The 23,223-nt window shown below is 42.1% G+C and overlaps 1 protein-coding gene across 1 annotated transcript in view; it reads left to right on the top strand.

The window, feature by feature from the left end:
• INPP5D (inositol polyphosphate-5-phosphatase D) overlaps positions 1 to 23,223 on the top strand; it is a 377,227-nt gene that overhangs the window by 310,581 nt on the left and 43,423 nt on the right. Inside the window, exons 22-24 of the mRNA XM_033958845.1 lie at positions 1,922 to 2,009; positions 4,692 to 4,841; positions 14,566 to 14,626. Coding sequence (XP_033814736.1) covers positions 1,922 to 2,009; positions 4,692 to 4,841; positions 14,566 to 14,626 — 299 coding nt within the window. The remainder of the gene's footprint in view (positions 1 to 1,921; positions 2,010 to 4,691; positions 4,842 to 14,565; positions 14,627 to 23,223) is intronic.

Raw genomic sequence — 23,223 nt, forward strand, 5'->3', positions numbered from 1 at the left:
AGTATAAAGTTACCTGATGGTTGGCTATAAAATTAGAATAAGATCTCTGAGCAGGCACACCAGACTCTCTCTGAAAAATGAATGAGGGAAGTTGACAGCATAAATAAAAGTCCACTTTATTTGATCCTTCTCAATTGCAAAAATATATACAGTTAACAGGGCACTGAAAATAATGAGGCAGACAGTCCATAAAATCAAAATAAGATAGTATCAAAAATGTATACTCTTTAAGGGGAATTTTTTAATAGAATGTCTAAGTCTAATTTGGATGTTTTGGAAAAAATGTCCAAAAATCCAGTAGAGAAAGGGCTAGATTCTGTATAGGACGCCCAGTCTGAGCAGCCGCCTAAGTGGCTTTTGAGAATAGCACCCAGGCGCTTTGTATAAACCCACCTAACCGGCATCCATGTCACAGGCGCCGGTTAGAGAATTGCATTGCCACTAAGCCAATCACAGCAAGGGAATCTCCCTGCCGCGATCAGTTTAGCAGCCACGGCAGGGAACTCTCTCTCCCCTTCTGCAAAATTGGCTGGCAGGAGGGATGCCCACTCCCTTCTGCTGCTCCCCCTCCACTGAGACATCCCCGGGAAGGAGGGTAGCCCATTCCCTCCTGCCACTGGCACCATCATCCCCTGAACCCACCCAAGAGACATAAAGCCAGAAAAAACTATAGTAAACACCACAAAGGAGCTGGCCTATATGAATGGTAAACCTATGAAGGGTGATCAAAGAAGTTTATAAAAAAGCTCAGAGATTTGAAACTCTGAAGGGAAGGTTGTGAGACCTCCCTTAGGGAAAGAGTTTACCTTCCAGTCATAGTCCTTTTATGAAAAATCTTTGATCACTTCCTTCAAAGGTATTTGCAAAAAACCATTTCTAAATATTTTCAAAAAGTGTCCAAACAAGGTACTCTGCCTTTAAAATTGCAAATGTCACTGCACCTGTGGCAAATTCTAAAAGGTTTACTTAGCTTATAGGCAGGATTGAGGTCCACTTTAAATGCGCCTGCCGAACTCTGGAACAAACTTTCCTCCTCTCTTCGGAACCTGAGTTCTCTCCAATTTTTCCGCAAACATCTGAAGACCTGGCTATTCTCAAAAATCTGATACCTATTCCATCTCTGGCACTCTAAGCCCTCTAAAAACCCTTCATACTTGGACCTCTAACCTTTCATTGTTAGTTCTTTTCTATCCCATCTCCTGTAAACCGTGCAGAGCTCTACGAATGTGGAGATGATGCGGTATACAAACCTAAGGTTTAGTTTAGTTTAGAATAGGAGAGCAGATGGGAAGGAATGTAACAGGATGTCTGCTTGTTGTGGAAAACACTGCAATAACAGTTTCCAAATAAAACTCAGCATACCATTATCCTCAGGCACCTCAGATACTCCAGAAATATAGAGATTGGGTGTATGATCTCTATTTTCCAAATCTTCAACTCTAATTTATAAACAGCAAATTTCTTCATTTAAGCAAATTTAATCGCTGAGGGTTTGATGCACAAGACCACATGGTAGAGCCACTGAATGCACGGATTTTATTGCAAGCCTTCCACAAAAAATTGCCTGCAGAATGTAGTATTCAAGTTGTCAAGACTTCAGTTCTAGCTGTTCCCCATTTGCTCATCACTTGTAAGCCTTCAAGATTTAGTTTCCTTCAAGGAGTATAAAAAATCTATCAAAAATAAATAAATAAAAATCTTTCATTTGCCTCTTGCTTAGATCAATAAAATGAACTGGGCATGTTGGCTTGAAGCTCTTTGAGGTATGCAATTAGGAAATGAAAATATCAGTAGGGATAGTTTGTTGGGAAGATACATTATATTTTTATATGTTTTTTAGGCTATTGGATTATGAGCTAGTAATGTCTGTTACTATGGGAAATATCTTAGATGAACTGATCTCATGGTCTTTTCCATACAGTTAACTCCAATCATTTCGGACCCAGAATACCTCTTGGACCAACACATTCTGATAAGCATCAAGTCATCAGACAGCGATGAGTCATATGGTAAGAATCTAGCTCTAAAACACATGTACAAATCCATTCCATTTTTGTGCCTAAATTTCTGAGCATATCTTAACAAGAAACCAGGTCAGATATTAAAGATTGGATTTTACCTTGTTCTCCATATTTATATGGGACATGGGTTGGCTACTGTTGGAAACAGGATACTGGGCTTGATGGACCTTTGATCTGTCTTAGTATGGCAGTTCTTATACTTTAAATAATTAAATGTTTTTCCATTTGTGGCCCTTGCAGTATGGTTCTTTGTGAAAGGCCAGAGCCAGAATGTTAGACCTGGAAGGTTAAGAACTCTATCAGTTGATAGCTGGCAATTTGAAAACTAAATAAAAAGATACAAGGGTATATGCATGATGACACATTTTTTAAGAATATATTCAAACTTCTTCTAATGCAGCTGAAAGTGGTGTAGACCACAGGGGAGCTTTGAGGGCCTAGGTCTCCTCATTTTCAGCTCAAGGCTTCTCTGCATTAATGGCTGGTCTCCTGCGCAAGACACGCCTGTGCTATTTGAACAGTACTTAAGTCAGCAAGTGTACTTCAGCCACTGATGCCAGCTCTATTGCACATGCTCAGCTCAATGACTGAACTGAGCATGCGTGGAAGAGCCAATGTTAGCGGCTGAAGTATGCCACTGATTGAGCGCTGCTCTGGAAGCATGTGCAGAGATTCATGCAGAAGACCTCTTCAGCAGGCACCCCCACCACCAAAGGTATGCATTAATGCAACAGCAGAGGTATTCCAGGCATCCACCCTCTCGGTGCAAAACTATTTTCTGATGTTATTCCTAAGTCAGTTGGTTCTACTTTGCCCATATTTCATAAATGAACTGCATCATTGAAGTCCAGCACAATTGATTGATTGAATCCCAGTACATCCATATTTGCATGAAGGACTACCTGGGTGCACCAACATCATGTCTCTGTTTAACTAGAGATCTCTAAAAAGCTTACTATTTCAGATGATGATGCTAAGTTGGGCACATTGATTTATACTGTGCCTATCTGGGCAAAATGATAATATGGGGTTCAATTTCAAAAAAGAAAAACATCCAGAAAAAGCATAAAGGAGCAAATGGGTGTTTTTCAGGCCAAACCCTTCCAATTCACTATTTTTGAAATTTATTTCCTAGATGAATTTCTATGCTGTTTATCCACAGTTCATCTAAATCTTAAGAAGATGAGTTAGAGGCGTGGTTTGGGTGGGACTAGGGCTGACTTATGACGACATTTTTCTGCCGTAATCTAACATTTAAGAATATGTCCAGCGCACAATTTGGACATTTGAGGCTAGACTTGTTTAGCAACAAATAAGTGCCAAAACAGTGCCCAAACTGACCAGATGACCACTAGAGGGATGTAAACATGACCCCCTCCCACCCCCAAAGATGTAAATGAAACAGTATATACCTGCCTATATAAGCACTTCAGATGTTCTGGTCGATCCTAGTAGAGCAGCAAGCAGGTCTCTGAGATAGTCTGGTGGTCAGTGCAATGGTTTGCAGAGAAGGGGACCCAGGCCCATATTCCACTCTACTACTACGCCTATGGTGGAGTGTGTGTGCTCACCAAAATCCTACTAGACCATCATATAGGTGCCATCTGCAGGCATAAGGGCTATTGGTGTTGTATATAGTTGTTTCCAGTAGGTTTTGGGTGGGTTTTGGAGGGCTCACCATGCAATATACAGTATAGGGGTTATGGTAAGATGTGTACCTGGGACCTTTTATGTGAAGTTCACTGCAATGCCCCTGAGGTGCCCCACTTATCTGCTGGGATGTCTGTGTGGCCAGTCTTTTAAAAATGCTGGCCCCTCTCAATGGCTTGTTTTGTGTCTTTTCTTTTGGACATGTTTTTTTTTTTTTAATGGTTCAAAAAGATAGATGCATATCTAAAAAATGGCCATTTTTGAAAAAAAGATAGAAGTTTTGCAATTTCGGAAATGTTTATGTTTGCTATTGGATTTTTGTGTGTCTTTCACAAAATGTCCAAACTCAGCTTTGGACATCGTATCAAAAACACACCTCCCCATCTTCCTGAAGATGTTAAAGAAGAGTAAGGACTCTCTCCAGGAGGAAGCCGAGGAGGACTTGATTTGTTATTCTTGTTTCATTAATTAACACAATAGTTCCAAGTAAGAAGTCAGAAAAGCAGAGCAAAATTGGGAAAACTGGCCACAATAGGAACTTTAGAAAGAGAAAATTTCAAGGATAGTAGCTAAGATTTGGAAGAAGACACCTTTTCAAGTCTAGAATTGAGTCTTCACCTTCACTTAGCCATCACTTTTTCTTAGAGAGTTCAATCAAGAGATTTCATTCATCACAAAAGATCGTTCTCGTTCTGTCTTTGATAGGTGTTGAAGTTCATATCCATTAATATTCATAAACTTTGACCTTAGAGCCCCCACATGTGGTCTACTTACCCTAACTCAAAAACGACCCTTCTTGGGGACAAGTGGAAATTATTTTTGTATTCTGTTGTAACTGTAACTTTACTAGCTTGATTCATTGATACCATGAAGAGAACTTTTTAGGACAATCCTCTTTACTTTTAGTGTCTAATGGATCATTTTTTCTTATGATATTTTGCATTGAAATATATTTTAGAAAAATATATTTAAAATGATGATATGGATTATTTACAGTGGAAATGATTTTACTTTCTCTAGGAGAAGGTTGTATTTCACTTCGACTAGAATCTACAAAATTAAGGATTCCCTTCCATATTCTACTGACACACCATGGAGAAATGGCTGGCCGCTTCCTCGGTGAAATCACATTACAAACATCACAAGGGAAACAAAGAGAGAAGCTGTATGGTAAGAAAGTGGCAAAGTGTTACCAATTAATACAAACGGTAATGATGATATAGAAAGGTGCCAAAAAGATGATGGTATAGAAATGTAACACAAATAACAAAAAAGAGGAATGGAGGGAAAATATACAATATACTAGAAAACAAATCACTCCATTTGGTCAGTACACACCAACGCCAGAAAAAGTATTTTAAGGCGAAAGAAAAGCCTCAGACATGGAGAGTTGTTCCCACTCTCTTCCACCCAAACATCACTGGCAAAAATTTTCACATATAACTTATTACTGGCAGGTGGGAGCCTGAAAATAGTCAGAACTAACTAGAAAAAATAGGCTAGTTAGAAAAGAGCCAAGCCGATGATCATTTTGTGGCTTTTAAGCCACTGCTTCAGGGCCGTGACACCAATGCTCCAGACTATCCTTCAATAATACAAAACTATAATCAAAACATGCTCAGATACCTGCTGCAGATGAAAGGAACAAAAACTGCTTTCCTTTACTCACGATTCGCAGAGTCAAACTCCTGCTTACTACCACACTTTCAAAGGCACGCAGTACTTAAAAGACATCCAGGCCAGTCAGGTGACACGGCACATGACCAGTCATACGGATGAAAAAAACTAGCCAATCAAGGCAGGGAGAAATACAAGCCAATCAAGGCAGGACTGTCAAATACAAAGAATTCACAACTGTAGAAAAACTGATCATGCATGAGGGCATCTCAGAGAATAAAAACAAAAGACAAAACTGAAAAAAAATTAGTAAAAATAGAACCAATCAATGCTGCTGTCCATGGTCACCTGACTGGCCTGGACGTCTTTTAAGTACTGCACTGGTGCCTTTGAAAGTGTGTAGCAAGCAGGAGTTTTTACTCTTCAAATCATGAGTAAAGGAAAGCAGTTTTTGTTCCTTTCATCTGTAGCAGGTATCTGAGCATGTTTTGATTATAGTTTTGATTATCTGAGCAGGTATTTGATTATAGTTTCGTATTATTGCAGAATAGTCTGGAGTGTTGGTGTCACTTGAAGCAGTGGCTTAAAAGCCACAAAACAATCGTCAGCCTGGCTCTTTTCTAACTTGCCTGTATTTTCTAGCCAGTGATGCTTGGGTGGAAGAGAATGGGAACACCTCTCCATGTCTGAGGCTTTTCTTTCGCCTTAAAATACTTTTTCTGGTGTTGGTGTGTACTGACCTAATGGAGTGATTTGTTTTCTAGTATATGGTACAGAAAGGTAATACACATCAAATACTTCAGACAATATTTATATATTACAACAGTAGATCCAAGATGGCGATTGACTGGACGCGCTGAGAGGATCGCTCCAGAGCAAGTTCCTCCAAAGGAATATTCTCTTACCTAGGATGCCGACACAGAAAGGCCGGAGCGCCGCTGCTGCCTCACGGTGCACTGGGGTGCCCGTTTTTGGCAATATAGATAAGCTCTTGAAACAGATGCAGGAGGTGTCGATGGAGTCGGGAAGCAGCCTGCAGAGGACGCAGGGAATAGGTGAGACCGTCGTGGTTCCTCCTGGGCTAGAAACAACTCTGAGCCCTGATGTAAGGGCCCGTCCCCGCAGTCTCAGATTACCAGCTCTCCCAGGGGCGAGGAAACCCCAGAGCTCGGTGAGTTTCACTCTCCAGAGGCAAGTAACATCTCGGCAGTGAGCTTGGAGGTTGGAACCCCAATTCAAGGGAGCCCAACTGGAATATCTGGGTTAAATCCAACTTCAGTGGATGGATTGGGCCAAATGGGTGGACAACAAGAAGGTTTACAGACTGGTGAGCACTTTTCCATCTTTAATATCACTTGAAAAACTATGGTGGTAACCCTGGAGTCTTTATGGGATCTTATAGCCGGCTTGGTGAAGGCCATAAGTCCCAATCTTCTGCAAATTGACAGGAAACTACTTGAACATTCCAAAGAGTTAAAAGATAGGAAAGTTGAAGTGACTGCCTCTAATGTCTTGCTTCAGAAACATGACCAGGAACAATTGCATTGAAACTTGATAAAGGACAATGTCAATCTTAGAAGGAAAGTGGAAATATTTGAAAATAATTCACGATTTAATAATTTAAGATTGATTAACTTCCCTAGGCTTATGTCTGTAATACCTATGGAAATGCTTAAAAGATATTTACTGGAAATATTGGGAATTTCAGAGGAAATGTTACCCCCATTTTCTCATGTATATTATCTTCCTGAAAAGAATCAAGCTTTAAAAACTTTACCAGATCAAGAGCCTTTACATGTATCTGAAATGTTGGAAATATTTGATAAAGAGGCAGTACTGCCATCTACTTTGATTATATCAGTAGCTCTTTCAATTGATAAAACATGGCTGTTAAAACTTTTCTTTAAAAATAGGCAAAAATAATTTATAGGTCTTTAAATACAAATGTTTCCTGACTTGACACGAGAAATGCAGAAGCGTCGCTGTGAATTTTTGTTGATGAAACCTGGGTTTGCATCTTTGGGTGCCACCTTTTATTTACGGCACACTTATAAATGTATTATTTCTTATCATGCTGTTAAGTATGTCTTTTTTGAGCCATGCCAGTTGACAACCTTTTTGTCACTGTCCCGCTTGGAAAAGGAAAAAACTTGAGCCCTGTTTAAATGGAATATACACAACTCAACGCATAATTAGCCAAAATTTATTCTTTATTGTTAATATTGCTTAATATGGTGGACTATGTATATGTCTAATATTTGCTTTCTGTACAGGGCAGCCAGTAGAGAGTCGGGAGGCAGGTGAAGGAGAGAAATCAGCTGTGAAGGAGCGAAAGAAGAAGGGAAAGGACAGGAGAAGGCAGACAAGAGTGAGGGGCAGTGGCGAGAGGTAGCTCTGCCCACCCCTCTGATGTCAGCCAAGCAGCACCGATCCAGAGCTCCTCCTTAAAAGGGGAGGAGCCAATGGCGAGTAGTACACCACTGTGGCAGAGAGAGCAGAGAAGCCAATAGAAAGTCAGGAGGCAGGTGAAGGAGAGAAATCAGCTGAGAAGGAGCAGAGGAAGAAGGGAGAAATCAGCTGAGAAGGAGCAGAGGAAGAAGAGAAAGGGCAGGAGAAGGCAGGCAATAGTGAGGGGCAGCGGCGAGAGGTTGCTCCGCCCACTCCTCTGACGTCAGCCAAGCAGCACCTATCCGGAGCTCCCCCATAAAAGGGGAGGGGCCAATGACACTCAGCTGTGTGGTGCGCGTTGAAGGCGAGCATTAAAGGCTCTCGTTTTAGTGAGAGTGCCTTAAGAAGGGGTGAGTCACTGCACAAACATCAGGACAACCACAGCAGACACAGAGAACAGCCACAGCAGATGCAGAGGACAGCCACAGCAGACGCAGAGGATAGCCACAGCAGACCGGCAAGCGGGCAGCAATGGAAGAAGCAGACAGAAGCAGGAAGTTGAGCTACCTAGTTTTCTGTACCGTCTGCCATATGTATGACTACCTCCCCTCTGGGAGAATGTCTTATGTATGCACTCGATGCGGGGATGCGGGGAACTGGAGAGCCTGAAGAAACAAGTCAGACTCCTGGAGAGCAGAATATTGGAACTGGAAGCACTTCGAGCAGTGGAGGAGATGGACAGAGATACAGAGAACATCAAGAGAGAGGAAACCATTGAGGAAGAAGTCCAGGAGTTAGAGAAGTTCATCAAGGAGGCATACAGAGAGGCCATGGAAAATCACCAGCAACAGTGGAACTGCTGAGATACACCTACAGAGAGTGAGGACCACCTGGAGGATAACCACAAGGAAGAAATGGGTGACACAGCAGCGAGATCTGGAAACAGCAGAGGGAACCCACAAGAAGATGAGTCCGGTGCAAGCCAATGCCAGGATGAGAGAAGATGGAAGTGCACAGAGTACATGGACCTATAGCTGGAGAGATGGTCATACACCAAGGACACGGACCTGCGGCTAGAGAGGCAAGAGAAGATCGTCGTGGGGGACTCTATTATTAGACAAGTCGACAGCCACATAGTGGGAGGAAGACAGGATCGGCTGGTGACCTGCCTACCGAGAGCCAAGGTAGGAGACATAGTGAGCCACATCGACAGGATCATCGACAGCACGGAAGAGGAAGATACGGTGGTGATGATCCATGTGGGAACAAACAATGTGAGCAACAGGAACTACATCAGGGAAGTACTGCAGGACCAGTTCCAGATGCTAGGAAGGAAGCTGAAGACCAGAACGCAAAGGGTAATGTTCTCAGAGATCCTGCTGGTACCCAGGGCCGACAAAAAGAGACAGACGGAGCTGCAAGCAGTCAACGCATGAATGCGGCGCTGGTGTGAGGAAGGATTCCACTTCATGTGCAACTTCGTGAGCAAGCTATTCAGGAAGGATGGAGTCTACCTCAGTGGAGACAGAATGAGGCTACTTGCAAGCAACATCATGAGAGAAATTGAGAAGTTTTTAAACTAGGAAGAAGGGGAAAGCCGACAGTCGACCGAGAGTATATCCAGAGGATACTGTGCAGGAAGATAGTGGGGAAGACTCACCGGATCATGGGCAGGACAGAAATCCTGACGGATCGAAAGGGACACAAGAGGGAAGGAATTGCAAGAAAGTAACAGGCTGCAAATTCAAGTGTATGTACACAATGCAAGCTGGGTGAATTAGAAGCTATGGCACAAAAAGATAACCTTGACATCATCGACATCATGAAAACATGGTGGAATGAGGAAAACGTCTGGGACACTGTGCTACCGGGATACAAGCTATATCGCAGAGACAGTGTAGGTCAAATAGGTGGGAGCATTGCCCTATACATCAAAGAGGGAATTGAGTCTACCGGAAAGAACACAAAAAATAAGTTAGAGTCTCTATGGGTCAAAATTCTGGAAACAAGTGGAACGGAAATGAAGATTGGCATCTACTACTGACTCCCAGGGCAGTCAGGAGAAATTGATGGAGAAATGACGGACGAGATTGAACACTACTGCAAGGAAGGCAACGCAGTTATCATGGGTGTCTTCAATTATCTGGGGATAGACTGGAACCTAGGCACCTCCGGCTGTGGTAGGGAGACCAAGTTCCTGGATGCTGTAGGCTATTGTTTTCTGGAACAACTTGTCAAGGAAAATACAAGAGGAAACGCAATTCTGGACTTAATTCTAAATGGACTACGAGGACGGGCACAAGGTGTAGAAGTAGAAGGGACGCTGGGAACCAGTGATCACAATAAGATCCAGAATGACGAAAAGGGAATTACGAACTTTCCAAGATAGGCATCGACTCCACAGTCTTAGAGTGGTTCTCTAACTTCTTACACTCCCGTTCCTAGGCACCATGTCCACTCCTTGGAAACCGACTTGTGGAGTCCCGCAGGGATCACCCCTATCTCCTATTCTCTTCAACATCTACATGTCTTCCCTGAAAATCTTCCATCTATCTTCCTTTGAAACAATCTATACTTATGCTGACAACATCCTTGTCCTTCTCGAGACAGGCTTGAACCTTACCAGTCTCTCTGAGAACATAACAGCGTGCATAACGAAACTCCAATCCTGATCCCTCTCTGTTCAAATGAAACTGAACGAGTCCAAAATGAAACTTCTCTGGCTCGGTCCACAATTAGAACAGCTGCCCACCCTCTTCGCACTACCCTCTGGTGCCACACTGAAGCTTGAGTTCTCAAGCAAAATTCTAGGCATCATCATCGACTCTTCTCTGTCCTTCAATGACCACCTCAACTCCCTGGTAAAATCATGCTTTTTCAGCCTCCACATGCTGAGGAAAGTGAGATCCTGCTTCCACCAACAACATTCCGCCGTCCTTGTTCAATTCATCATCCTTTCCAAACTAGATTACTGTAATTCCATCTACCTAAGTCTAACTAAAAAGAGTCTTCAAAGACTTCAACTAATTCAGAACACTGCAGCCAAGTTGATCTTCGCAAAACGTAAATTTGACCATGTTTCCCCACTTTTGTCCAAACTCCACTGGCTCCCAATAATCGCCAGGGTTCACTTTAAATGTTCCTGTCTAACTTTTAAAATCCTACACAGCATCCTCCCTCCCCTAATCCCTCTATCTTGGAACTCCCCGAATCCCAACAACACCAGGCCCACCCAAAAACTTAAGCTATCCTTCCTCTCACTAAAAGGCATCTTCCATGCGGGAAAATTGGGACAATCTCTCTTCTTCAGAATCTCAGGGCATTGGAATAACCTTACTACCCCACCGCAGAATCAGGTCTCCTTCCAACTATTCCACAAGCACCTGAAAACTAGTCTTTTCACAAAAACGTAATGCTCTCCTCCCCCCTTTTAATAATAATAATAATAATAATAACTTTATTCTTGTATACTGCATTACCATGGAAGTTCTATGCAGTTAACAGATGAAGAGACTGTACATTTACAGCGAAGTTACATTTTCAGCGATGCTACATTTACAGTGAAGTTATTTTTAAAGCAAAGTTACATTTGCAATGAAGATACATTTGCTGTGAGTTACATACGGCGGTGTTACATACGGCAGTGTTACATACGGCAGTGTTACATACGGCGATGTCACATACGGTGATGTCACATACGGCGATGTCACATACGGCGATGTTCGATATGGTAGAGCAGAGGCATTTAGTATGAGGAGTAACGAAGACGGGAAAGTTAGTTGGATTGAGTGATCCATTTTGCTAAGCCATTTAGTGGCTAACAGGATTGGGGGAGTCGGAGAGACTGGAGGTGAGTCAAGATCAGAGGAGGAGGCAGGGAAGAGGAGGGGAGAAGTTAGAGGAATTTGTCAAAAAGGTAAGTTATTCTTTCCTTTATTAAGCTCTTGTAAACCGTACCGAGCCTTATATTCATGGAGAGGATGCGGTATATAAACTTAAGGTTTAGTTTAGTTTAGAGACTCATGGTGGGGAAGAAGATTAAGAAGAGGATAAGCAGTGTAAAGATGCTAGAGCAAGCATGGTCCTTTTTTAAGGACAAAGTCACCGAGGCACAAAATCTATATATACCGAGTATCAACAAGGGATCCAAGAGGAAAAAGAACAAGGAACTGGCGTGGCTCTCTGTAGTGGTGAAGGAAGCAATCAGAGACAAGAAGACTTCGTGTAAGGAATTTAAAAAGGTCAAAAACGGACAAAAACTGGAAAAAGCCCAAACAGCATCAAAGCAGGTGCCATAAGGCAGTAAGAGGGGCCAAAAGAGATTATGAGGAAAAATAGCCAAGGAGGCAAAAAATTTCAAGCTGTTCTTTCGATATATTAAGGGGAAACAACCCGCGAAGGAAGCAGTGGGGCTGTTGGATGACCATGGAAAAAAAGGAGTGCTAAAGGAGTACAAAGCCATCGCCAACAAACTGAATACATTTTTTGCGTCTGTATTTACCGAAGAGGATATACACAACATACCGGAAGCAGACAGGCTATACGCGAGAAACGAAGACGGTCAGTCTAGAAGAGGTATGCAGGCAGAGTGATAGGCTTAGAAATGTTAAATCCCCGGGACTGGATGGCATCCATCCAAGGGTAATCAAGGAACTGAAAGGGACTATAACTGAACTGCTTCAACTGATAGCCAGTCTGTCGATCAAATCGGGAAGGATTCCGGAAGACTGGAAGGTGGCGAATGGTACGCCGATCTTCAAGAAAGGATCGAGGGGAGATCCAGGAAACTACAGACCGGTGAGTCTGACCTCTGTACCAGGAAAGATGATAGAGGCGCTGATAAAGGACCGCATCATTGAGCACCTTGACAGACACAATCTGCTGAGGATCATCCAGCATGTCTTCAGCAAAGGAAGATCTTGCTTGACGAACTTGCTGCACTTTTTCGAGGGAGTAAACAGGCAGATAGACAAGGGTGACACTGTCAACATTGTATATCTGGATTTTCAGAAGATGTTCGACAAGGTTCCGCATGAACGACTATTTCAAAAAATTGCGAGCCATGAAATCGAGGGTGAAACACTCACGTGGATAAAAAACTGGCTGGCAGATAGGAAACAGAGAGTGGGGGTAAATGGACAATACTTGGACTGGAAAAACGTCACCAGTGGAGTGCCGCAGGGTTTGGTACTTGGACCCGTGCTCTTCAACATATTTATAAATAATCTGGAAATTGGTACGACGAGTGAGGTGATTAAATTTGCTGACGATACGAAGTTATTCAGAGTAGTGAAGATGTAGGAGGATTGTGAAGACCTGCAATGTGACATAGACACACTCCAAAAATGGGCCGCGACATGGCAAATGAGGGTCAACGTGGATAAGTGTAAGGTGATGTATGTCGGTAACAAAAATCTTATACACGAATATAGGATGTCCGGGGCGGTACTTGGAGAGACCCCCCAGGAAAGAGACTTGGGAGTATTGGTCGACAAGTCAATGAAGCCATCCGCACAATGTGCGGCGGCGGCAAAAAGGGCGAATAGAATGCTAGGAATGATTAAGAAGGGGATCACGAACAGATCAGAGAAGGTTATCATGTCGCTGTACCGGGCCATGGTACGCCCTCACCTGGAATACTGCGTCCAGCACTGGTCGCCGTACATGAAGAAGGACACAGTACTACTCGAAAGGGTCCAGAGAAGAGTGACTAAAATGATTAAGGGGCTGGAGGAGTTGCCGTACAGCGAGAGATTAGAGAACCTGGGCCTCTTCTCCCTTGAAAAGAGGAGACTGAGAGGGGACATGATAGAAACATTTAAGATACTGAAGGGAATAGACTTAGTAGATAAAGACAGGTTGTTCACCCTCTCCAAGGTAGGGAGAACAAGAGGGCACTCTCTAAAGTTAAAAGGGGATAGATTCCGTACAAACGTAAGGAAGTTCTTCTTCATCCAGAGAGTGGTAAAAAACTGGAATGCTCTTCAGGAGGCTGTTATAGGGGAAAACACCCTCCAGGGATTCAAGACAAAGTTAGACGAGTTCCTGCTGAACCGGAATGTACGCAGGTAGGGTTCATCTCAGTTAGGGCACTAGTCTTTGACCTAGGGGCCACCGCGGGAGCGAACTGCTGGGGACAATGGACCATTGGTCTGACCCATCAGCAGCAATTCTTATGTTCTTATAGATTTATAGATATATTACAACAGTAGCATAACAGCAGTAAACAATAACATACCGTGGATTGAAGACAAAGTTTTATTTTATTTTTCTTTCCAGCTTATGATTTATCTTTAATCTTATCTATTGTTTTGCCTTTTGTCTTTGTTTTGTTCTATTTCTATCATTTAAATTTCTCCAGAATTCTACTGTTCAACGGCTCCCCCTTCTGCTTCTATTCCTTTCTCTCCTCTCTTCTACCTTCCAAAGTATTTAGATCAATGCTGTCTTATTAAAATGTTTATTTTATTTTTATTTTTCCTCTAACTCTACTTTTCACTTCTCTATTACCCTCCAGGTACTTTAGTTAGATTGTGAGCCTTCGGGACAGTAAGGGAATTTTTCAAGTACCTTTCTTATTTCTAATCTTAATGTATATTTTCTGTAAACCGCTTAGAACCTAACGGATGTAGCGGTATATAAGAAATAAATTACATTACATTACATTACATATGTAGAAGACAATACACTAAAATCCTGCCGTTCCTGCTGCAAATTATTTTTAAGCAAGCTATGGTGATAAAAGCATAAGAAGTTGTTTTTCTCCTAACATACTGGTATAACTAAAACAAAAAACGAAGTAAATTTTAAGTAATTATGAAAAAATGTACCCATACTGTATATGTTTATTGGTTGGTAAAACAATTGGTTTTCTGCCACTTTCTTGCAGATTTTGTAAAGACTGAAAGGGATGAACCTGCATGTCAGAAGCAGTGGGAGCAGTCTGTCAGGTAAAGAACCAGCAAAAGCTAAACAGTACAGACTTTCAGAAATAAGCTGGGGGGAGAGGGGGCAATGTACAACTGGCACCTCTGTTAAGGTTAACTAAAAATCACTTCAAAACCTTGTGGAGCACACTAAAATCCTAAAAAATTAGGCTGTAGCATGGGTCCAAATATAAGTTATATATCAACCAGACAATTGGATTAAGAAATTATTAGGGTCTCAAGCACTCACTGTTATATGCCAGTTAAACAAATCTTCACACACAAATGGGGCAATTAAGCTCAAGCTAGAAAACTCAACTCGAGTGATTAGAAGTAGTAATGCAAAAACAAAATAATAATCACTCAATAGATCTCATTAACCAAAAATTGTACACCATATTGAAATTGCATAATGAGATCTATTGAGTGATTATTATTTTGTTTTAGTTACACAAATCTTAGCATATAACTATCATGTGAGCTATCATCGGTCCTTTAGGTTCTTGTTATATTATTCTATTTCGGTTATTCCGATCTTATTATGCAATTTGTTATGCTACTCCATATATGAAGTTATTCAAATACAGTGGAACCTTGGTTTACGAGCATAATTCGTTCTAGAAGCATGCTCGTAAACCAAATTGCTGGTATATCAAAGCAACTTTCCCCATAGGAAGTAAGGGAAACTGCTTTGATTGGTTCCACCTCCTCCCCCCCACCCCCCGAGGCTACCGGCGCTGCTCCATTCTCCCCCCCTTGAGGAATCTGACGCTGTTCCAAACCCCTCCCCGTGATCCAGCTTCCCCCACCCTGCGAACCGGCATCCCCCCCCTCGCGTTGCCCCCCTCCACCGCAATCCTTCTTTCCCCCCTCCCGAGCAGTCAATGACACCCTTTACCCGACTTGGCACCAGTGCCGGTGCCCGAAGATCCTCCCTCTTCTGGCGCGGCTGGGCGGTGCATCGGAGATCCTCTTTCTTCTGGGCCAGGCTGGGCTGGACTGGCTTTGAGCATTTGCGCATGCTCAAAGCCTTCTGGTCTCGCTCTCTCCGAGATTGAGAGCGAGACCAGAAGGCTTTGAGCATGCGCAAATGCTCAAAGCCAGTCCAGCCCAGCCCAGACCAGAAGAAGGAGGCTCTCCAACGCACCGCCCAGCCCAGGCCGCGCCAGAAGAGGGAGGATCTTCGGGCACCGGCACTGGTGCCAAGTCAGGTAAAGGGTGTCATTGACTGCTCGGGGGGGGGGAAGTAGGATCGCGGTGGAGGGGGGGGCAATGCGAGCGGGGGAGGATGCCGAATCGCTGGGGGGATGCCGGATCGCCGGGGGGGGAGGGGGGCGCTCGTACAGCGAGGCAAGCTCGGTTTACGAGGTACCAAGTTTGCAAATGTTTTGCTCATCTTGCAAAACACTTGCAAACTGGTGCACTCATAAACCGAGGTACCACTGTACTTAGCTCGGGTGTAGATTTTTAACCCGGCCAACAGGAGACAGAACAAAATGACGGAAGATCTCCGTTTCACTCTCACTGAAAGTGATAGAGCTTCTTCAGCACTGTGAAAGACGCCCTTAAAATTCTCATGTTCGGCATCTCTGGCTATCTTTAATGAGGTCGCCTCATAGCTATGCAGCATTGAAGTATTAAACAGTGCCGATAAACTGCACTGTTCCTGAAGAAGCTCTATCACTTTCAGTGAGAGCGAAACGGAGATCTTCCGTCGTTTTGTTCTGTATCTTGTTGGCCAGGTTTAAAACCTACACCTGAGCTATGTATTTGAATAACTTTAATATAAGTTGGTCTCGAGTTTCAAAAAATGATATACTGATTCTCTCAATTATATGTGAACGCCATACTTAAATATGTTAGCAATAATGAATTTAGTCTTCTAATTTAAGAATAAGTTTTTACTGAAGTAAATTATTTAAATAGTGGTAACTAAATTAATTTAAATTAGATTAAAAGTTATAAGTTATTTAATTAAAGCAATAAAATAAATATTTTGGTAGGGAGGTGGGGAACTAGCCAGTGATGTTATAAGGAGGCAAGAGATTACTTCATTTTTCTCTTGAATGAGTCCCAGCTGAGAAGATTTACTCCTAAGTCTGAGGCTTGTCCTCGCATTAATTAATTAATGAATAATTTAAATCATTGAGTATCTAAATATTTATAAGATTTAAGGTTTATATTAAATTTTAATAAGTAGTTTTGGAATCGGTGTTCCTTTTTTGATTTATGTGAATGGTTTTTGACCTCTGTTAAGGTGCCATGAGGATATGCAGTACAAACCTATTCTATATCCTAACCTGGCATTGGCATGCCTAACCTTTAGACAGCCTCAGTTATACCAACCATATACCTGTCATTTGTGCACGAGCCTAAATGTGGCAGAGACACACATAAGAAGAGCCATACTGGGTCAGACCAACGGCCCATATAGCCCAGTATCCTGTTTCCAGCAATGGTTAATCCAGGTCACAAGTACCTGACAGAAACCCAAATAGTAACAGTCCAAGCTACCAATCCCAGAACAAGCAAGGCTTCCCCCATGTCTGCTTCAATAGCAGACTATGGGCATTTCCTCAAGGACCTTGTTCAAACCTTTTATTACACCCAGCTGCGCTAACTGCTGTTATCATATCTTTTGGCAACAAGTTTCAGAGCTTAACTATTCATTGAGTGAAAAAGTATTCCTTCCTATTTGTTTTAACTTAGATATTTCCATGTAAATTCATTGAGTGTCCCCTAGTCTTCATAATTTTTGAAATAGTAAAAAAATCAATTCATTTTTACCCATTCTACACCACTCAGGATTTTGTAGACCTCAATCATAACCCCTCTCAGCCATCTATTTTAAAGAGCTGTAACCTCTTTTGCCTTTCCTCATATGAGAACATTTCCATTCTCTTTATCATTTTTATTTCTCTTCTTTGAACCTTTTCTAATTCCGCTATATCTTTTTGACATACAGCAACCAGAATTGAATGCAGTATTAGGGAGTGGCCTAGTGGTAACAGCTGATGCCTCAGCACCCTGCGGTTGTGAGTTTGATCCTAGCCTGCTCCTTGTCACTCTAGGCAAGTCACTTAGGGGAAGATTCTCAAAACTTTAACGTGATCACTAAACCAGTTCCAGCTGGTTTAGCATTTATGTATTTTTTTTTTTTTTTAGTTCAATCTTTTTATTGAAATTTTCAATAAAACATATCAAAAACGATAAAAATACAACATAGCAACATAAATTGCAATCCATAAACTTCAGTCACAAACTTGCAGTGGAAATGTTATAAGTAATATCCTTCTAGCAAGTACATTTAATGCAAATCGAGGAGATATCATAGACTGTTATGACTTATATTATAAGCTATAAAGCATACGCAAAGATATTCAGTATCAATTGAAAATGGAATAACTCGTAAAGGTGTTTCCAACAGTAGTCACTTTTTATGATAGGCAATATTCAATCACAGGTGACCAGACTTTCAGGAAGGTCGACAAGGAGTTTGTTTTCTCAGCTGCCACTTTCTCAAATTTGGAGTATAAACATACTGAGTTCCACCAATGAACATGAGAGAGAGCAGAGAAGTCTTTCCAACATGACATAATGGATTTAAAGGCAATGAGCAGTAAACATGATAACAATCTAGTCTCAAATTTATCCAAATTTGCTTTAACTGCAATCGCACCATATATAATAATCTGATAAGAGATGGACTCTTCAATAGGAAGGATCTTACAAATTGTACACCAAACCTTGCTCCAGAATTGCTGTAAGAAAGAACACTGGTATAACATATGATTATAAGTGCCAACGGATTGCATACAGGACCAGCACTTGTCTGAAAGCGAGGGGTCAATTTTGTGCAGTTTACTTGGAGTCCAGTACACTCTATGAAAGAGAAAAAGCACTAGTTGCATCATTGCTGATGATTTCATCGCTTTAAAGGATGCCAGCCATAAATTCTCCCAGTCAGGCATTGGTTCCATAGGTAGCAGTTCTCGGGCCCACACATCATATAAGGCTGAGGGAGGAAGGAATTTCCTCGCGTGTATCAATTTGTACCATCTAGATGCTTGACCTAGTTGCGATTGTATTTTAGTCACCCATTGAAGGATGGTGGGTTACTAAAATACAATCGCAACTAGGTCAAGCATCTAGATGGTACAAATTGATACACGCGAGGAAATTCCTTCCTCCCTCAGCCTTATATGATGTGTGGGCCCGAGAACTGCTACCTATGGAACCAATGCCTGACTGGGAGAATTTATGGCTGGCGTCCTTTAAAGCGATGAAATCATCAGCAATGATTAGAGAGAGCAGACTGTTTCAGATGTGCAGAGATGCAATGGGTTAGTTGAAGCCACTGATATTGCTGAGATGGCGACAAATCGAAAGCAATCGCTAGCTTATCGTAGGCTATGAAATGATCACCATCTCTGAGTTGCTGAATGGACCATATGCCAAGACGACGCCAGGATTGCCATTCTAGATGTTGGCCTTGTATCCTCAGGTGTGGATTGCGCCAGATAGGAGAGCTCATAGTATCGCCCCAGGAAAGAGGGGCTAGATCATCAATTATTTGAATGGCAGATTTTGTTGCTGCAAATATAGGGTTCAACTTTTTACCAGGAACTGGTTTCATAAAAGAGAAGTATTTTAAGTGATGCTTATCACATATTTTACGTTCCAATTTCAACCAAATGGACAGATTATCATCTTGAGGCTCCACCAACCACTGGGAGCCCTGTCTACATAGAAAAGACAGATGGTAGCTATATAGGTCAGGGAAGTTCACCCCACCATTTTCTTTCGAGCATTTCAACTTGTGTAAAGCGATGCGCGGAACTTTCTTATTCCATAAATACTTAGTCATGAGTGATTCAAATTTCTTATAAGCTGCTGGAGGGAACAGCACTGGTATCATGGATAATATATATGTAAGTTTCGGTATCAATACCATTCTTAATGAGTCCAAGCGACCCCACCAAGATAATTTCAGGGGAGACCAACGTGAGGTAGTAGAGTCAATTATTTGTAGAATGTGTGAGGTGTTGAATGATAAAGTTTCCTCAATGGACGCACCAAAAAATATTCCTAAATATTTGAGTTTTTCAGGTGCATATTTCAATTTCAAAGTTTTAATAATATCACCACAAGGCGATCCAGTCAGTGACATGACCTCAGTTTTAGAACTGTTAAGCTTATAACCGGATACTGATGAATAGGTAGATATAGTCTGAAGCACGGAAGGGAGCGAGTCTACATCAACGTATAATTGAACATCATCAGCATACGCTGTCATCTTAATGTGTAAGTCATCAATACATAGACCCGATATGGAAGTATCAGACCTTATAGCAAGGAGTAAAGGCTCTAAGGCTAAGTTGAATAATAACGGAGACAGGGGGCAGCCTTGTCTCATGCCTCTAGATGGTGCAAAGGGTGCAGAGAGGACATCGTTAATGCGAAGTCGAGTGGAAGGATTGGAATATAAAACTTTAACCATACGTACAAAATCTTCATGAAAGCCAAACCATGACAATACTTGAAAAAGGAAAGGCCATTCCACCCTATCAAAAGCCTTTTCAGCGTCGAGTGACATAGTTACCCCATTTGGCATATATGTTGGAGCTAAAGATAACACATGTGAAAATAATCGAGTGTTGTCGCTGGATAGACGTCCTTGAAGAAAGCCCGTTTGTTCCATGCTGATTAATTTCGGTAATACTAGTTGTAACCTCGAAGCGATCAATTTCGCAAACAGTTTAGCATCAGTGTTTATAAGAGAGAGAGGACGATAATTTTGCACAAACAGTGGATCTTTATCAGGTTTTGGTATGACAATAATCACCGCCTCTGTAAACGTGCCTTTAGCAAAGCCTTGTTGTAGTAGAGAATGAAAGTATTCCAGCAATAGTGGAAGGAGATAGGATTGGAACGCAAGGTAGAATTCAACTGGTAGGCCATCGGGCCCAGGAGCTTTGCGTTTAGCCATGGACTGCAGAGTCTCCGTGATCTGATGTAACTGAATGGGTTGAGTAAGGAGAGTATTATCGTGTTCATCCAGTTTCGGGCCACTGATATTGTTTAAATAATCCAGTATCTGAGTGCAATCCGGCGATTCCGTAGAATAGAGCATCTTGTAGTAATCTTGGAAATGATTACAGATGGCCGAATTGTCCGTCAGAGTATCTCCTGTGTCGTTCTGTAGAGCAGGAATTTGAGTTCTCTCAGATTTGATTTTCAGATAATTAGCCAGATGGTGGCCAGCCTTGTTGTTATTGGCATAGTAATTGGCTGCTTGTAAGAATATCTCATTTGAGGCCACAGTACTGAGTTTAAGATTATAATCATAGCGAAGTTTGCCAAGACGTTCAATGATTGTAGGATTCTTGAGGTCTGCAAAGTGGGCATTTTCCAACACCGATATCTGATTCTCTAAGTCCCGTATTCGATTTCTGTCTTCTTTCTTCTTCTTTGATGCATATGCGATGATCTGTCATCTTATGTAAGATTTAAAAGCATCCCAGGTAGTGTTCCAAGATGTGTCGCTAACAGGATTGAGATCAAAGAATTTTCGAATGTGATGATTGATGTGCTCCACAAATAACTGATCTGTTAGTAAAGATGAGTTGAACCTCCACATTTTCTGCGGTATGGTTGAGAGGATGCCATTAAGAGTTAATGTTATGGCGGAGTGGTCAGACACTGATATAGTTAAGACATCAGAGGAGAGCAATTACCGGACCAATGAGTAACTTATCAGGAAAAAATCAATCCTGGAGTAAGAAGCATGGGGCGAAGAGAAAAATGTAAATGCGGATTCCTCCTTGTGGAGCAGCCGCCATGAGTCAATCAATTTTAACTGGAAAAGTAAATTCTGAAGGCAGTGCCACGCTCTGGTTCTTTTATAGGGCACAGTGGATTTCCTATCTTTTTCTGGGCATAATATTAGATTGAAATCACCACCCAGGATATATGGTTGAATAGAGTTGGAGGGACTCAAAAAATTCTGGGCAATCCTGGTTTGGAGCATAGATATTATATACAGAGAGATGAGTATTTCCCACAAGTAAGTTCACTTTCAACCAACGGCCTTCAGTGTCATGTGCTGAAGAAATTATTTGTATATCCGGACGCTTCCTTATCAGTGTGATGACTCCATTCTTCCGTCCCAGAGAAGGTGAAAATAAAGGTGTGTGAGCCCATGAAGGGGAAACCTTAGAGGCTTCCAATACTGAGAGATGAGTTTCCTGATAGAGGACTATATCTGGCTGATAGTTTTCAGTGTATCGTAATATTTTGAGGCGTTTTATGGGATTATTAAAACCCTTTACGTTCAAGGAAAAACAGGTTAATGACATATATACTGTACATGACGATATAACAGCATAATATTGCATAAGCATAGTAGTACTTTAAGGTAATTATAAATCTCCAGATTAGTTTGCATCAGAAAGAAAGTGCTTGCTGTATCTGATTTAAAAAACACTGCAGCAATAAACATAAACTTCAACATAACAAGTAAGCCAAACATACTGTGAGTCAGCAAGCTGAAAGGAGAGAGGACAAAACAGCAGTACTCCAGGCAGAGCTAACATGAGTTTCTAAGCATCTAATAAATGACACATATTTGATCAGATTGTATACAATAAAGTATCAGGTTTTATCAATCAGGGTTGGGCACACTGATTCAATGAAATCTGCTAGATCAGAAGGGTTATGGAAATCTTTAGTCACATTATTATGAGTTACCCGAAGGCGAGCAGGGTAGAACATTCCAAACTTGGCCCCGAGGTTTTTAAGCTGAGGGCGGTATGATAAAAGAAGCTTCCGGCGTTTGGCAGTCTCTTTTGCTAGATCTGGCAAAATGAGGATCTTATTCCCTTCAAAAGTTATTGGAGCATGCAATTTGGCATGCTGCATAATTTTGAGTACTTGATGATGTTTCAGCAAAGATACCAATATGGGTCTGGGGTACTTCTTATGTAGTGTGTTAGGTTGAGGCAGGCGATAAGCGTTGTCAAAGTTGATTTTGAAGTCATCATTCATCTTCAATAGCTGGGGAAGAAGTGCAGCCAGAAAATCCACGAGGTCGCAGGCCTCCCGTCCCTCTGGTAACCCGAGGAGACGGAAGCAATTTTGACGCGCGTGATTATCCGCGGCTTCCTGCGCCCTTTCAAGCGCGGGAATACGTGTGACCTGCTTTTGGAGATGTTTTATCGCCGATTCTGTCCCCACCGTTCTGGCTTCAAGGGTCACTAATTTCGTTTGTGCAGAGGCGAATTCCTCCCTTAGCGTGGTGAAATCTGAGCGCATATCATTAATGTCTTGCCTGGTGTCCACAATGAGCTCCTGTATGGAGCGCAGCTCATCTAAGATGGCGGAGGAGGCTGCGTCGTCGGTCTTAGAGACGCCGGGTTTTCCAGGGGATGAGGGTTCCGCGCTCTTTCTTTTAGAAGGTTTGCTCGATGCCATTTTATAGAGCTATAATTCGCCTTCAAGAAATGCCCTAGTTTAGTAGGCAACGATACTAAAAGATGCCGTTTTGAGTCACAAATAGTTTCTCGCCGCCGGAGCACGTACTGATTACAGCCTAACCCATCGGGCTCGCTAGCGCCCCCAGC

This window comes from Geotrypetes seraphini, chromosome 9 (genome assembly GCF_902459505.1).
Source record: "Geotrypetes seraphini chromosome 9, aGeoSer1.1, whole genome shotgun sequence".
In the NCBI taxonomy this organism is placed as follows: Eukaryota; Metazoa; Chordata; class Amphibia; order Gymnophiona; family Dermophiidae; genus Geotrypetes; species Geotrypetes seraphini.